This window comes from Stegostoma tigrinum, chromosome 7 (genome assembly GCF_030684315.1).
Source record: "Stegostoma tigrinum isolate sSteTig4 chromosome 7, sSteTig4.hap1, whole genome shotgun sequence".
Lineage (NCBI taxonomy): Eukaryota > Metazoa > Chordata > Chondrichthyes > Orectolobiformes > Stegostomatidae > Stegostoma > Stegostoma tigrinum.
Window position 1 is genome coordinate 79462069 of NC_081360.1, and position 17065 is coordinate 79479133.

The 17065-nt window shown below is 39.3% G+C and overlaps 1 protein-coding gene across 2 annotated transcripts in view; it reads left to right on the top strand.

Moving 5' to 3' along the window:
- Positions 1-17065, top strand: part of LOC125453778 (rho GTPase-activating protein 15-like) — a 729405-nt gene that overhangs the window by 187290 nt on the left and 525050 nt on the right. For both annotated transcript variants that reach the window (XM_048533693.2, XM_059647442.1), the window contains exon 7: positions 8245-8334. In XM_048533693.2, the coding sequence (XP_048389650.1) occupies positions 8245-8334 (90 nt within the window). The remainder of the gene's footprint in view (positions 1-8244; positions 8335-17065) is intronic.

Sequence of the window (17065 nt, forward strand, 5' to 3'; positions counted from 1 at the left end):
AAGATTGGGAAGGCTACAAAAACAAACAGAGGATAACAAAGAGAGCAAAGGGGAGGGGAGGATCAAATATGAATGTAGGCTAGCTAGTAATATTTATAATACATAATAATATTTAGAATTCAATACATAAGAAACAAATGAGAGGCAAAAGTAGACATTGGGCTGCTCCAAATTGATTCTGGAAGGCTAGTGATGGGAGATAAGGAAATAGCTGAAGAGCTTAATAAGTACTTTGCGTCAGTCTTCACAGTGGAAGACATGAGTAGAATGCCAACAACTAGTGCGAGCCAGGGGGCAGAGTTGAGTATGGTAGGCATTACAAAAGAGAAAGTGCTAGAAAAGCTAAAAGGTCTAAAAATTGATAAATCTCCTAGCCCTGGTGGGCTACATCCCAGATTTCTGAGGGAGGTGGCTGAGGAAATAGCGGAGGCTTTGGTCATGATCTTTCAAAAGTCAGCGGAGTCAGGGAAAGTCCCAGATGATTGGAAAATTGCTGTTGTAACCCTCTTGTTTAAGAAAGGATCGATGCAAAAGATGGAAAATTATAGGCTGATTAGCCTAACCTCAATAGTTGGTAAAATTCTAGATTCCATTGTCAAGGATGAGATTTCTAAATTCCTGGAAGTGCAGGGTCAGATTAGAACAAGTCAGCATGGATTTAGTAAGGGGAGATCGTGCCTGACAAACCTGTTAGAATTCTTTGAAGAGGTAACAAGTATGTTAGACCAGGGAAACCCAGTAGATGTTATCTTATCTAGACTTCCAAAAGGCCTTTGATACGGTGCCTCACGGGAGACTGCTGAGCAAGGTGAGGGCCCATGGTGTTCAAGGTGAGCTACAGGCTTGGATTGAGGTTCGGTGGTCTGACAGAAGGCAGAGAGTTGGGATAAAAGGCTCTTTTTCGGAATGGCAACCGGTGACGAGTGGTGTCCCGCAGGGTTCAGTGTTGGGGCCGCAGCTGTTCACCTTATATATTAATGATCTGGATGAAGGGACTGGGGGCATTCTGGTGAAGTTTGCCGATGATACAAAGATAGGTGGACAGGCAGGTAGTACTGAGGATGTGGGGAGGCTGCAGAAAGATTTAGACAGTTTAGGAGAATGGTCCAGGAAATGGCTGATGAAATTCAATGTGAGTAAATGTGAGGTTTTTTGCACTTTGGAAAAAAGAATACAAGCGTGGACTATTTTTTAAACGGTGAGAAAATTCGCAAAGCAGAAGTACAAAGGGATCTGGGAGTGTTGATCCAGGAATCTCTGAAGGTTAACTTGCAGGTAGAGTCCGTGATGAAGAAAGTGAATATAATGTTGTCATTTATCTCAAGAGGGTTGGAATATAAAAGCAGCGGTTTGCTTCTGAGGCTTTATAAAGCTCTAGTTAGGCCCCATTTAGAATACTGTGTCCAATTTTGGGCCCCACACCTCAGGAAGGACATACTAGCCCTGGAGCGTGTCCAGGGAGATTCACATGGATGATCCCTGGAATGATAGGTTTAACATATGATGAATGGCTAAGGATCCTGGGATTGTACTCATTAGAGTTTAGATGGTTGAGGGGAGATTTAATAGAAACTTACAAGATAATGTATGGTTTAGAAGGGGTGGACGCTAGGAAGTTGTTTCCGTTAGGCGGGGAGACTAGGACCCGTAGCCACAGCCTTAAAATTAGAGGGGGTAAATTTAAAACTGAAATGAGACGACATTTCTTCAGCCAGAGAGTGGTGGGCTCGTGAAATTCATTGCCACGGAGTGCAGTGGAGACCAGGGCGTTGGATGCCTTCAAGGCAGAGATCGACAAATTTTTGATCTCAGAAGGAATCAAGGGTTACGGGGAGAGTGCAGAGAAGTGGAGTTGAAATGCTCATCAGCCATGATTTAAATGGCGGAGTGGACTTGATGGGCCGAATGGCCTTACTTCCACTCCTATGTCTTATGGTCTTAAGAGGTAACTTAATAGAGACATACAAGATGATCAGAGGATTAGGTAGGATGGACAGTGCGAGCCTTTTTCCTCAGATGGTGATGGCTAGCACGAGGGGACATAGCTTTAAATTGATGGGTGATTGATATAGGACAGAAGTCAGAGCGACGTTCTTTACTCGGAGAGTAGTAAGAGCATGGAATGCCCTGCCGGCAACAGTAGTACACTTGCCAACTTTAAGGACATTTAAATGGTCATTGGATAAACATGTGGATGATAATGGAATAGTGTAGGTTAGATGGGCTTCACATTGGTTTCACAGGTCGGCACAACATCGAGGGCCGAAGGGCCTGTACTGCGCTGTAATGTTCTATATTCTATGTTCTAATATTGGCAACAAATGCAAGATTAATATACCACTAAGTTTTGATTTTTCTAAGGTGGCTATTTACATCTGGATATGAGCAAGATATTAATGTAAACTGAGTTCCTGATTTGCTATTCTTCTTTCAACATTCTTTTCAATATCTATAATTGATCATTAACAAGGCTAAGAGCCCACATCCTGAAAGCTGCCTTTTCATCCGTATATCTTGTTGGGCATTTGGTATTTCTGGTATACAAGTTTAAAACTGGCACTTAAAATCCTTTTGCATAACTCGATGTCTGTCCTAAAGGGTTAAAGGAAATGGACACGCCATTTCCATTTTTTTTAATGAATCCCTAAAGTGTGATAGCAGGCCTTTTGGCCCAACAAGTCCACACTGACTCTCCGTAAAGCAACCCCCCCTCCAACTCATCCCCCCCCAGCCGATCCACATAAGCCTACATTTTGTATGGCTAATCCATCTAACCTATGCATCCCTGGACACTACAGGCAATTTAGCATTCTAATCTACACATTTTTTGGACTGTGAGAGGAAACCAGACCACCCAGAGGAACCTCACGCAGCCATCTTGTGCAAACTCCACACAGTCACCTGAGGCTGGAATTGAACCGGGGTCCCTGGTGCTGTGAGGCAGCAGTGCCACCCTTGAGCTGCTGTGCCACCCCCTTTTGTTGAAAAGAAAAACATTTTCATCAGGGACTTGTTAACGTTATACATCTTGATGCAACTTGGACAAAGTGAGGATTGTTTTTACTTTTAAATAATATATCTACCATCATTGCATCAAAGGAGTGAAATCAAATATATTTTCCATGTTTTAGACTGCATTGTGTTTATCCGTCTCAATATAGTTTTAAGTAACCAATCCATTATAATTCTTGAATTTGATTAACGTCAGAAGTCGATTTCTTGTGGGCACAAGATGCCTTCTGGGTGTGTTTTGCTGAACACTTGCAAAATATTGTAAACAAGCAAGATTCGCTGCTTGATGGTCAGTATTTCTTTTCCTGTCTGCGACTTGGTGCTCAGTACCAAATATATCAGAACAACGAAACACTAAAACCTGGCATTTTTTGAATCTGAGAGCTTTTGTTTCTGACTCAGATATTTAAGTGAGAGAGAGAAAATAAATACTTAAATTTGTATAGCACCTTTCACAACTGTTATGGGATTGTCACATTGATTATCAATATGAGATATTCATCTCTGATTTTAATACCTGAAATGTTCATGGACAAAAGCTACTTTTCAAAAGAGGGCAAATATCAATCTAAATTGGAAAACAAAATTGCCGGAGAAACTCTGCCAGCATCACTAGAGAGAAAGTGGAATGGACATTTTGAGTCTTAAATGAATATTTTTCATTTGAAGAGGATTCATCCTGGACTTGAAATATTAATTCTTTTCCTCTCCCCATGAATGCCATCAGACCTGCTGATTTTCTCTAGCATTTTCTGTTTTTAATTCAGATTTCCAGAAACTACAGTACTTTCCCTTTAAAAACAGATCTAAAATAGCTGCTGTGATCATAGAACATTGAGCAGTGTAGCACAGTACAGGCCTTTGGCCCGCGATATTGTGCTGTCCTATTATCCTACTCCAAGATCAAACTACCCCACATACCCTACATTTTTTGCTATCCTCCATGTGCCTATCCAAGAGTCACTTAAATGTTCCTAATGTATCTGATTCTACTGCCACTGCTGGCAGCACATTCCACACACCCACCACTCTCTGTGTACTGAATATACCTATGGCATGTCCCATGTACCTTTCTCCAATCACCTTAAAATTATGCCCTCTTGTAATACTCATTTCTGATCACTTGACCAGGTTGAGCCAAGCTGAGGAAACCAGGAGTAAACTGGGATAAGTTTGATCTGAAATTTTAAAAATGCATTGAAACACAGATCTGTAACGTCTGGTTGATCCACACCTCTTGGTTAATGAGCAGCAAGGTTGAGAGAAAGATACATGTAAATTAAGCACTCTCTACCTGTCTGTCTCAACATTGGAGTGTCTGTCCTGTGATAAAAAGCAGAATGGGACAACACCCATTCACTGAGGAACTTCACTACAAGTCAATGAATAATCAACTGGTGGCAGTTTTAAAATTTAACATTTCAAAGACTCCAAAAACTTCAAAATGCAAGCGCCTTTTCCATCCTTTGTACCAGAAACTCTCTTTGGCAATTCAGATCAAGATGGCAAGAGCAGAATAGACAGCGCCCGAGTTCCTGAGCCTAAGGATTGTCCACTCCATCTGCTTTCCTTCTTCTCTCGTTTTATTCACCATTTTTTCTTCTTTTTACCTTCTGGGGGGAGCTTTGTTGTGGCGGCATTGGCAACAACAGCTTTGAGATAAGTGGAAGGCAGTAACGTAGCAGCTTAATCAGGGTCTGGAGCATAGTGGTGGCTGGTAAGCCCAGAATGAGACCCTATCAGACAGTGGCCAGACGGCTGGTGAACCCAGGAGTGGGAATCTGGCAGCTATGGAGAGGCGAGCACAGGGCCTGGCATCAGCTGCTACATTGGCAAAGGTGACTTTGGCCAGTGGTGAGAGATGACACCTGAGGACTGGCAACTTCAATGTTGGTTGGGTGCGACACTGGTGGCGGCAGTGGCGAAGCGGTGGCAGAAGGGTTAGGGACTCTGTTCAAGCTGAATCTTGTTTTAAAATCATTATTGTTATATTATTCAAAATGGTGTGTGATCATGGTAATGGTGGAAGCTTTTCACTATGTTTTATTGTATTTGTCACTTTAACATACGCATAACAATAAACCATTCATCTACTCATTTTAAGACACATAACCTGTGTTAGCCGATGTGTTGGAAATCGGGTTTTAAATTTTTCAGAGGTCGTAGGTAATACTATCCCTCTTTGTTTCACTTGACAAAACCTTGTATTTTGGCTGCTTCATTTTAATTTAGCTAATTATATGCTCATTGAATAGTAGTGCCTGGCTGCTAAAAGTATAAATATTTGTTCCAACTGACAGAGACGGGCTTATAAAGAGAGGATCTAATTCCCCACATTCCCTTCCCATCAGAAGGTTGTAAGACAGCCACAAGATATCTTAAAGTGGTTTGTGGCCAATAAAACTCCTTTGAGTTGTGATCACGTAAGTAATGTAGGAGAAGAAAGAAAGATTTCCATTTATGTAGTACCTTTTATGTCCCATGCCTCAGAAAATTTGGCTGTCCATCCTTTACAACAAATATTGTGGGTCCACCACTGTTATTCAATTTGTTGCAATCATGATTTTGTTTTGGACCAAGGGATCTCATTGAATGCTAGATCAAATTTGATGACCTACTTCTGCTCCTACATCTTGTGGTCTTATTATGATTAAAGTGTGCTCCTGGTTTAATGCTTTGTAAGCAGACTTTAATGAGCAGATTAACTTTTCATGAATTTTAGGCTCCAGATGTATGGGATTCTCCTGTAAGTATCAGCTCAGGCCATTTGCAGAGTAGATAAATGATTCGAACTACCCAATCTCTAACTGAACATTAAAAGCATGGCTCAATTATCATCTGCCATCATCCAGGTGTTCACCTTCAACAACTCAGCAACTCCTCAGAAGTAGTTACATATTCATCTCCAACAATCTGAAACATTGAAAAATAACTTGAGCAGCAATGACTGTTACAAATAAATGTTTATGGATCTTCCAGAGGTGGATTTTGCTTTCCATCACGAAGGAGAAAGATATAACCTATTTTAAATAGTTACTCCTTAACAACCCTATTTCTTCAAGAAAATCAATGTTACATTACTGGTGGGATGCAATGACTAGACCTTACACTAATCCTTGTAGCTAGCTAATTGAAAAAATGGAAATAAAAACAAAATGGTTCTGAAGAAAGGCCACTGGACCTGAATCTCTAAGGCTGATTCCTCTCCACAAATGCTGCCAGACAGAGATTTTCCAGCAATTTGTCGCTTTGTTTCTGATTTAAGCATCCACAGTTCTTTTGTTTTTGTTTGCTTAATTGAATAAGTGATGCAGACTTTGGGATGTTTTGCTCTTTCATGACTTGTACATGTGATGGAGGTCAGACGATGGTGCTAGAGGACTTAAAATGCATGAAACTAAATAAAATGCTGAGCACTCATATGGTCTGCTTCCAGGCTATGGTAGATGATAATCGAGTCATGCTTTCCATGTTCAGTGTGAGATTTTTGGGAACTCCGGAGTCCAGTATCCACAGAAATCAGTTGGGGACTTAGCACACAGGATACATTTGGCAAAGACCTCAGGCACCATGGCTGGCTGCCACCAGCTTGCTTTTGGGCCGTGAACAAAGAAAACAGGCACTTTAATTATGAAGTAGTTTCATAATTTAGTTTAACCCTTTACTTTTCACACTTAAACTGAAATGGAAATGGCATCAAAGTTTATGTTACTTTGCATACACCATGTGCAGGCTAAGTGGATTAGCCATGGGAATTGCAGGGTTGCAGGAATAGGGTAGGGGGGTGGGTCTGGGTGGGATGCTCTTTGGACGGTCAGTGAGGTCTTGTTGGGTAAAAGGCCTGCTTCCACGCTGTGGGGATTCTATGTTTCTAAACAAGCTCTCTACACTAAGTTTTGTCATAGCAATTGGTTACCAGAAAGGCAAAAGACAACCTCAAAGCCTTCCTGATAAAATGCAAATCCCCACTAAGTCATAGAAACCTCTTGTTAAGACCACATGTCTTGCCAAGACAACCCAAACTACAGAAGACCCATCAATGAGGATGCCAAACATTTTGGGTGTTGCTGACAGGCCCAGGAGGAGGCCAAACCCAGACATTAAGAGGAACCTGCAGAATCCTGGAAGTCCTCACTCACCCACCTCATCAAACAGCAGCTGCCCTAGCTGTGTCAGGCATCCAGTATTGACCTGTTTGGTTGCCTTAGGACAAACAACTGTGGAGTGGTATCTCTTCATCCTCGGTCTAGAGCGGCTGCCTGAGAAGCTAGAAAGGGGACTGAGTGGCTCAACAGGACTTGAATTTAACCGTGCTCCAGTGTGATCGTATTCTTTGTAGGTCATCAGGGTTGAATGTGAAAGCAGTTGGTTTACTCTCGCCAGCACTGACAGGTTTACAGGGCAGCAATCTGCCAATTCATGATCACTAAATGACAGTCTCTCTCAGAGATAATGGGAACTGCAGATGCTGGAGAATCCAAGATAACAAAGTGTGAAGGTGGATGAACACAGCAGGCCAAGCAGCATCCCAGGAGCACAAACGCTCTCACTTCGGGCCTAGACCCTTCATCAGAGAGGATGAGGCCCTCTGATGAAGGGTCTAGGCCCGAAACGTCAGCTTTTGTGCTCCTGGGATGCTGGCTGGCCTGCTGTGTTCATCCAGCTTCACACTTGGTTGTCTCAGAGAGGTCATTATGAAGAATTGTGAAAGTGAAACAACTGAGAGAGGCAGTAGATGGTGCTGTTTCTTGTTTTGTGTTGACACACTGCTAGGAAAAAGAAGAATGTTGTACTTACAACCACCTACTTGAAAGCATTTGCTGTCAATTTTGGGTAAAGTAAGGAAGAAATTTATTTAAAACTCCAGCATTAAAATCCATAATCTTGGAAAAACTCAAAACATTGCCAGAACACACATGTTTAAAGATTTGATCCTATTAAAGAATGATATTCATGTTATGTTTTTGACTATGATTTTTTTAAAAACTTCTATTCCACTATAACACAGATAAATTACTCCTTTCACTGCCTAGGTTTTGATGTTTGATGTGAAATGTCCTATCTTATACAGTGATGAGCGCTGGAGTGAGTTATTAAATATTGTTTTCAAATTCATCTGAACCTGTCAAAACAGTCTTTTCTCTTTCTTCTTGAATACTCCTCACATCTTCAGTATCTGGTCACAGTTTTTGAGATTTGGAGATGACAATGTTTCTCCCTCTCCCTGTGCAGAAAACGGGCTGTAAACCAGAGAACGTGGACTTATGTGGTGCTCAGATTGACTGGGCAAAAGACAAATCCAGCAGAAAGAATGTGCTTCAGGTAGGATAGTTTTGAAAATAGCATGATCAACCTTGTGCTGATTTCACTTATGTGGCTTAAAATTGTCTAGTACTACAGCTTTCGTAGAAGAGCTGTCATTTTTTGAAATTGATGAATAAAAGACAGTAAGTAGAACTCATTGAGGTGAGACATCATGTTGAAGTGCAAGAACCTCTATGTACTATGTGCATGACAGTTCACTAAAAAGAATTTCACTTGGAAAAGCCTTTTTTTTTAAACTACATTAAACCATGTTGCTATCTTATAGTTAACTGCTGCAATCTATTCTATTTATAAAAACATTGACACCTACATTAACTGCCTCTGTTGGAAAGGAAGCAGTTGGAACTAAAATCGCAATAGTGCATTTACAACTAGATTTCACACTTACTTTACATTAACTGCTGTTTTCCATCTCAGATTTTCATGGGCAGCCAGTTCTATACACCTGATTGCAAACTCCATGAAACCATGCAAACAGATATGCTGTGATGGACAGTAAGAATTTCCTAAAGAAAAGAGCAACATATTTATCAGATTGTATTCCATGGCCTGTACTCTCAATAAAATTTGTTACACAACAGATACAGACAGCAGAAAACGACAAGTTTTCAAATTATTTTGAAGGGCCAGAAAGGACCCAAAATATTTGTCTAGGATCAACACGAGCAACCGTCAGTCAAGGCTCTCACCCTCTTTCTCCCCCTGATCATGCCTCCCATCCAGACCAATCAGCCTCTTAAAACTACTTCTGATCCATGTCGGCAAGCAGCTATGGAGTATCCATGAAGGCTTTGCAAGTTGTAGGATGCATGTTGATCTGTCTTGTCCCCCTCAAAATGGACTAGGCCTCTCACTCAAAGTATAGAGCAGCCAGCCCAAGCATTCCTCCAGTCTATTACACAAATGTTGAAATTCTCCCCTGTGTTTCATGTGCCTTTTTTTTCATTGTGACCATTGGATAAGGAGTTGTTTTCTAGCTGATTACACAGCCAACCATTTAATTTTATGTCATCACTGCCAAATTAAATTTGTGCAACTGAGTACCATTATGTAATGCATTAGAGTTGAAATTACCCAGTGTGGTATTAGTAAGGTGCTCGGTAATGTTTTTATTTGAAATTCCTTTGTCCATTTTGAAAAATCTACGGTTTCAAATGTGGACCCTTCATTATGACAATCTGACAAAGGATTCCTGATCTTGCCACAGACGTTGAGTGGGCACTGTATAAAACTGATAAGTCAGCTGAAATAAGCCAAGCAGGACTATACAAAGATGTCAAATATTGAATAAAACTGGTACAACTCAAAAAGAAGCCACCAGGAAGCTTTTATAGTGGTACTATTATTTCACAGTTTATAATTCTCTTCAGTTTTTGCTATCTTTTATCACATACACATTACCCTCTTCAATTGGGTTAAATTACATTGTGTTTGAATCTCTTTCCAAGAAATCTGTTTCATAGTTATCCATTAACTACATCCTTCAGAAATCTTGAGAGATCTTTGGAGCTCAGTGTGAAAGAGCTTTTCTTCTCCATCCAACTTCAATCACATTTACATGCAGCCTTTTTATAAAGCCACTCAGCACTTCATTTTGTAGATATATACAATATGATAGCCTCTCCTACCGTCTCAAGTCTAAAGAGTTTAATAAAAGCTACTTTTCTAAAATGCTTACACAAGATTGTAGTCCTAATGTTAGTGACCGCACAGTTTATTTGTACTGCTGCCTGTGGCTAAAAACACACATGTTCCAAGATTGCAGCCAATGATTATCTGATAAGGCTGGCTGTGAGAAGTTTGGTTTAGATTAAAACAGGTTGCATCAGCTTTGTTAAAGGCAAGCTTTATTTTTGTCATTTAAATAGCCCAAGTTTTCTAGCGAGCTGACATGTTTAAAATATTTTCTACATTAGATGGTAGTTTAGTGCTCATTTTTGGTCAGAAATTTGAGGCGATGAGGATTGGAAAGGATTACTCCATAAGCTCAAATACTCCAAAGTGTCATCAACATAACAGTGTATGTAATGACTAAACAAAACCATCTTAAAGGCGGACAATACTGTCAATCAACAGCAGGGGGTTAAGTGCTTCAGAAAATATGCCATGGCCTGACATTCATTTGTCATGAATAATTTTGTATGTGTGCATGTGTGTGGTGTGTAGATGCTTGCTTGTAATGTTCTGAAATCACTGCACCTTTTTCACATTTTAAATGGAGTGGTGAAGTCTTCTTGGGGGAGCTAGCGGTAGATTTAAAATTTAAATTTGTGCTGCATTTTCTAATGTTGAAACATATGATTTTTCCATTACAAGCTGATGCAGCACATCTTAGCTGCGCTGCTGGCACCAAAACAAAAGGTTGTGCAAAGCTGTCATTTACAAAATGTTTCAAATGATGTTGTTGAGCTGGTTTTCACTTCAAAATCATGCATTGCTTTTCTTCATTCCATCAATTGCAAGTGATTTCAGCTTCTGCATGGAAAAGGGCTAAAGGAATAGCAGATTTAAATTGCACTGTTTGGAGTTATAAAATCAAGCACAAAAAAGAATAATATCAGCAGTATTTAAAGCAGCCTTCTTCTGGGGATATCCTTGAACACATGTTAACATACTGTTCAATAAAATATACTTAGTCTTCCCTAAAATTTGATTTGCAAATGCAATATGCTCAGTATTCACAAATATTTTAAAATGTGTTACTTTTACCCCTGATTTTAGACTATATGCATGCTATATTTTAAAAGAAAATAATTTAATCCTTATTGTGATTGTGTGCCTTCCCACAGTTTCATTCTAAAGGGAAGCTGCGAAATTGGGTCACAGTCTTCTTCAAGCTTTTTCAAATCTTTCCTGATTGTTTGACAGGATTCATGCTTGGTGAAAAACAATTCAAACAAAGGTGTCTTCTTATTTTTCTAAAGTGAGGCCATCAATCTTAAATCACATTTTATTTTTGGGTCAATTGATTATGTTTGTGCTTGCTGAATACTAGATACGGTTTATGCTGAGGATATAGCAGTCAGAACTGACAGAGAGGATATTACAAAACTGATTTATGTTTTTCATGATGAAAACAAAAAGCTTTTGGATTATGCAAAATTGTCACACATTTAGTTGTATTGTGTCAGAAAACATCTAGGACGTTGCATACTTTGTTGAATGTTTGTATTACAAGATGCTTTCTGTACAAAATTGGGATGACAAAGATCGATTAAACTTATGCAAAATGGCAAATAAAATGCAGATCTCCACACAAGTTTCTCATCATTACAGTTTACAGATGCTGCTTTCTGACAACATCCTTGTTAATTCAGATTTGTTTCCATATACCCTATATTAGGCCATTGAAGGAGAAAAATATCTTTTTGATCGTTGTCCATAATGATGACACATTTAAAATGTTTATGTTTTCTTTTTGAAGTGTTTGCATTTTTGTTAAATTGTGGGAAATAGCCTTAAATGCTCTTTCCCAAAGTAATATTTATTTTCTTACACTCCTCTCCTCAGTGACTTTTGTGTAAAAGTCAGCTAGATGTTCCATAACAATCAAACCTAAATATTTACATGAAAATGCAAACGATTGCAGTGCATATTTAGAAAGGGCTAAACAAACCTAAATCAAATAGTAATAATATTTATTGTCTCTAAAGTCAATTTTTGTTTTTTTTATCCATCGTTTCTTTGTCTTAAATTGTATGATAAAATGAACATTGAAGGGCTATGTGGTTCTTGCGTATCATGCTTAGGAAATTATCTTTTGAAAAAAATAAACAATAGTCTCATTGTAATTCATATCATTTATTTGTAGTTGTAAGACTTTGTTATTGGCAGTTTTCACCTGTTTATTGAGAGAGTACTATTCAGTAATTAAGAAAAAGTTATTAATGAACATAATAATAACACAGTGGCTGATGTTCTGCAGCTACAAATTGTGAGAGCTTCTGGACACTGTTGGTGATCCAGGCATACGTATCTGTAATAAGTGTCTGCAGCTCGAGGGTCTTTTGTTCATAATCATTGAGCTGAAGGTTGAACTGCAGACAATACGACAGATCAAGGAGAGTTTGTAGCTGAACACCTTACTCCTAGAGATGGGCATACCTTTTAGGATAGAGTTTTCTGATTTAGTAAACAGTTAGGGAAAGGAGGGTATAACTGCAAGTGAGATAGGTATAGAGATCCAGAAGGTAGAAGTGGAGTCATAGAGTTTTACAGCATGGAACCCCTTTGGGTCCAACTTGTCCATTGCCAACCAAGTTTCTTAAACTGATCTAGTCCCATTGGCCAGCATTTGGTTCATATTTCTCTCAACCGTTCCTATTCATGTACTCATCAGGATGCCTTTTAAATAGTGTAATTGTACTTGACAGCATTACCCCCTCTGGCAGCTCGATGCATTCATGCATCACTCTCTGCATGAAAATGTTGCCCCTTAGGTCCTTTTAAATCTTTCCCCTCTCACCTCAAACCTTTGTCCCCTAGTTTTGGACTCCTCTACTTTGGGAAAAAGACTCTGACTATTCACCTAATCCATGCACCTCATGATTTTATACACCTGTACAGGGTTAGCCTTTAGCCTTCAGCCTCCAACACTTCAAAGGAATAAAAAAAACCCAGTTTATTTAGCCTCTTCGTGTAGTTCATATCCCCCAATCTTGCAAACACCCTTGTAAGTCTTTTCTGAACACTTTAAAGTATCGCACCATCTTTCCTTTAGCAAGGAAACCAGAACTGTACGCAATATTCTAGAAGTGGTCTCACCATCTGTCATTGTGCAGGCTCTTGTACAGTAACAACATGATGTTCCAACTCCTTTACTCAATGCACTGTCCAATGAAAACAAGCACCTTATCCACCACCCTGTCTACCTGTGGCTCCACTTTCAGGGAACTATGCACCTGCATTCATCAGAGAAATTGTGAGGTTTCCCCTTTGAGTCAGTAGAAAGCACAGAGGGCAGGAATGGTGAATAGTTTGAGACAATGATGTGGGTGAGTGCATTTGAGTGGACACAATGCACAAAATATTGAGAGTTGCTGCCCATGCACCTTGGTGAGAACTGTGTTCAGTGACAGATTTGGAGTGAATAGTGGCTCTGAGAAAAGATAGCAGCATTATCTTTGTCAAGAACAATTGATTATTGATGTTTTATCTGCACTATTGAGTCGCTCTTCTTTTTCAGGACACAGCACTGTCACAGCCTGATATTTGGTTACAGCGTAGCATGGTATGATGGCTTGGCCTCCCAGTGGGGAAGAAGTACTGCCCTCCTTTCCACCACACCACCCTGTTTGAAATTTCATGTATGATACTGTTCCTCCTAGAGAAAGGAGTCATTTAAGAAAAGTTAGGAAATAGGTTACTTTAGTGAAAGAGTTTTGCTTTGAAGTGCCAAACCAAAATGTTTTGTGTAAAGCCCTGTGGATTTGAGCTCAGTTGAAGAAAAAGTCTATCAAACTTTCAACACTGAGATTTGAAAGAGGAAATTAAATCAAACCTATAGATGTGATAACACAAGGAATTCTTTCTGGTGTTTGAGTACTTTAAAGTGATGGTGTTGCAGTAGATGAGATTTATATTTTACTGTCTATTTCAAAATCTTTCAAATTGTATTATGGGTATATAAGTTGTTTTATTATAATTTATCCTCTTTTGTATAAATCAGTCTCTTTTAGTGTGAAAACCAGAGCTGGAGCATTGAATACTGGTTTTTCAGTGAAAAACCACCTTGTCAAATAAAATAAAAATAATCTATTCATATCAGAATTGTCCATTACTGAGATCAGCAAGGATTAGAAATACTCAGAAAAGTTACAATCTAGGGAGAGGGAAAGATTTTACAGGAAGAATGCACTATCTGGAGCATGTGAAGGTAATTAAGGATAGTATCAAATTGTAAGAACTAGCATTTAATTTTGCAAAAATGAGTGGCAGGCCAAAAGACTGAACAAATGATAAAGAACAGCATTGAGCACTTAAAGATTCATGAGAGGGAAAGGAATGACATTATGAGAGAAAATCAGCTAAAAACATAAACATGAATAGCAAGAGTTATCCAGGTATTCAAAACTGAAAAAAAAGTCGTGAGAATTGCTTCTGTAGACGCCAAGATCAGCATGTTAATAATGGCAAATAAGGAAATGGTGGATGAATTAAACAGATATTTTGCAACCATCTTCAGTGTGAAAAATATAATCAACATTCCAAAAATTATTCTACATAAGGTGGTGGAAAGGAGGCAGGATGGAAAGGTACAGAGACGATTATTTGAACGAAAAGCTGACCAGTTCCTAGTCTCAATGGACATCATCCTAATGTCTTAAAAGAAGTAACTGCTTGGATAATGGAATTTTTCTTTATTTTTCTGAAATTACTGTGATTCGACCAAATAAGCTCCAATCAAATTTCAGAATAAACACACTCTTTTTAACGAAAAAAGAGACAGAACACAAGGATCTAGAGACGAGTGAGCTGACAATCTGCTCTGGGGTAAACACTGGACTCTTATTAAGGAGGTTTGCAATGGATCATCTCAGCATAGCATCTGATAGCATGGTTTGTGAGAAGGAAATCACATTTGACTGGTTATTGAAGTTCTTTCAGAAGTAATAAGCATATCTGCAAGAAATACAGCTGTTCTATGGTTATACTGTACTAGTTTCCAGAAGGCATTCGACAAGGTGCCACATCAAAAGTTACTGTGCAAAATAAGAAATCAATGCAGTTTAAAGGTGTGGGGTCGTACCTTTCCAATGAACGTACAAGCAAAAGTAGGAGATTAATGGATCTTAACTAACTAGTATGTCAAAGATTGTCTAAGGTAGGTCAGAATACGGAGCTGAGGTGACGATCAGGTCAGTGATGATCTTATTCAGTGGTGGAGCAGACTGAATCGGCAACTCCTGCTCCTGGTTCATATATTCATACCTTCAAAGATAATTCTAGGTTGTTCCAGAATATAGTAATGCAATATGGCATTTTGTTGTTAGAGAAAGATCAATTAGAAACACTAAATAGTTTAGTTGATGTAATTACAGAAATCTCATTAAGTCTCAACATGAAAAGTGGCTTAATCCAAGATTAATCAATAAATAAGGCTAAGATTCTGACGAATAAAATTATTTGCTGAAACACTGCAACTGGCTGGCAATGGAGATTATGTTTTCCTCATGCTTGATTACAATATTTTACATCAGGCAATAGTTTTGAGTAAAGACAATCCTAGCTCCCCGCAATTAAAGTGCATTTCTTTGCAACTATAATATGAATTTAAACCTCACTTAATCCATTGAAATATTCTGATGCAGTAAAATGCTGATGATATAAATAAAAATCCCATTTTCATTTTGCTGCACTGTGTGCGCCCTGTACAGGTATGTTCCACACAGAACTTGTCAGCCTGAATGGAAGATATGCCATTGGAAAGGAAGCAACTGATCTTGTTGAAACAATCTAAAATATATTCTTAACAGTCAAACCTGTTAAGGAGCTCCTAACTAAAGCACTGCCTTCTCAGACTCATGATTTCTACCTAGAATGAGATAGAATTTGGAGTGCAGAAACTAGCCATTCAGCAACTGGTGTGTGCTTCCCCAATCTAATTGATCAAGCCTGCTGGGGACTCTTGAATATCAAAAATAAACAGGATTGGGTTATTTTGAGAGGTTCAAGCCTTAAAAATCAGAATCCAATACCAATCTACCTCTAACCTGGCCGTTTCTGGAAATTGAAAGTGGACATTCTGAAATATTGTAATGAGGTTATCCTCTATTTCCTGCCTGTACATGCCCCATATCCTCTATTCCCTGTCTGTACAAGCTCCATATCCTCTATTCCCTGCCTGTGCATGCCCCATATCCTCTATTCCCCACCTGCACATGCCCATATCCTCTATTCCCTGTCTTTACAAGCTCCATATCCTCTATTCCCTGCCTGTACATGCTCCATATCCTCTATTCCCTGTCTGTACATACTCCATATCCTCTATTCCCTGCCTGTGCATGCCCCATATCCTCTATTCCCTGCCTGCGCATGCCCCATATCCTCTATTCCCTGCCTGCGCAAGCTCCATATCCTCTATTCCCTGCCTGTACATGCCCCATATCCTCTATTTCCTGCCTGTACATGCCCCATAGCCTCTATTACAATATTTCAAAATGTATAATGCCAACTTTAGAATTCAAGTGCCTTTAGAGCTAACTACTGGATCTAATGTCCCTGCATAGGCAAGTTTATAAATGGCTGACCCCCATCTCAAAATTTCTAATTTGGTGGATCTATTTCTCCTACAACTTCTAATTTCACTGTCCAAGCCAACAAACTCCCTTTTCCAAAGCTTCCTTTCCCCAGCTCAAAAATCCCTAAGGCTGTTGGGTCCCATCTATACCATTGGTCTCCAACCTTTGACCATTTCAATTATCCCTCCAAACACCTCCCTCCAGTTAAGCACTGATCTCCTTCCTATCCTCAGAACCCACCCCTTCTCAATAAAGAACAGGTCTCTATTTATCCCCAGGATCCATACTGCTGGTTTATGGGATGGTGAAGAGAATGTGATTACGGACACATATCTGTTGAGATTTTCCCTCTAAAACTTATTTTAATTTTACAGGCAACAATAAAAAATGATTTCTCAGTAACTGAGTAATTTAATAAATATTGAACTATTCAACCTTACAAATGAATCTCCCTATTTCTTGGTGTCCATAAGGCCATAAGATGTCGG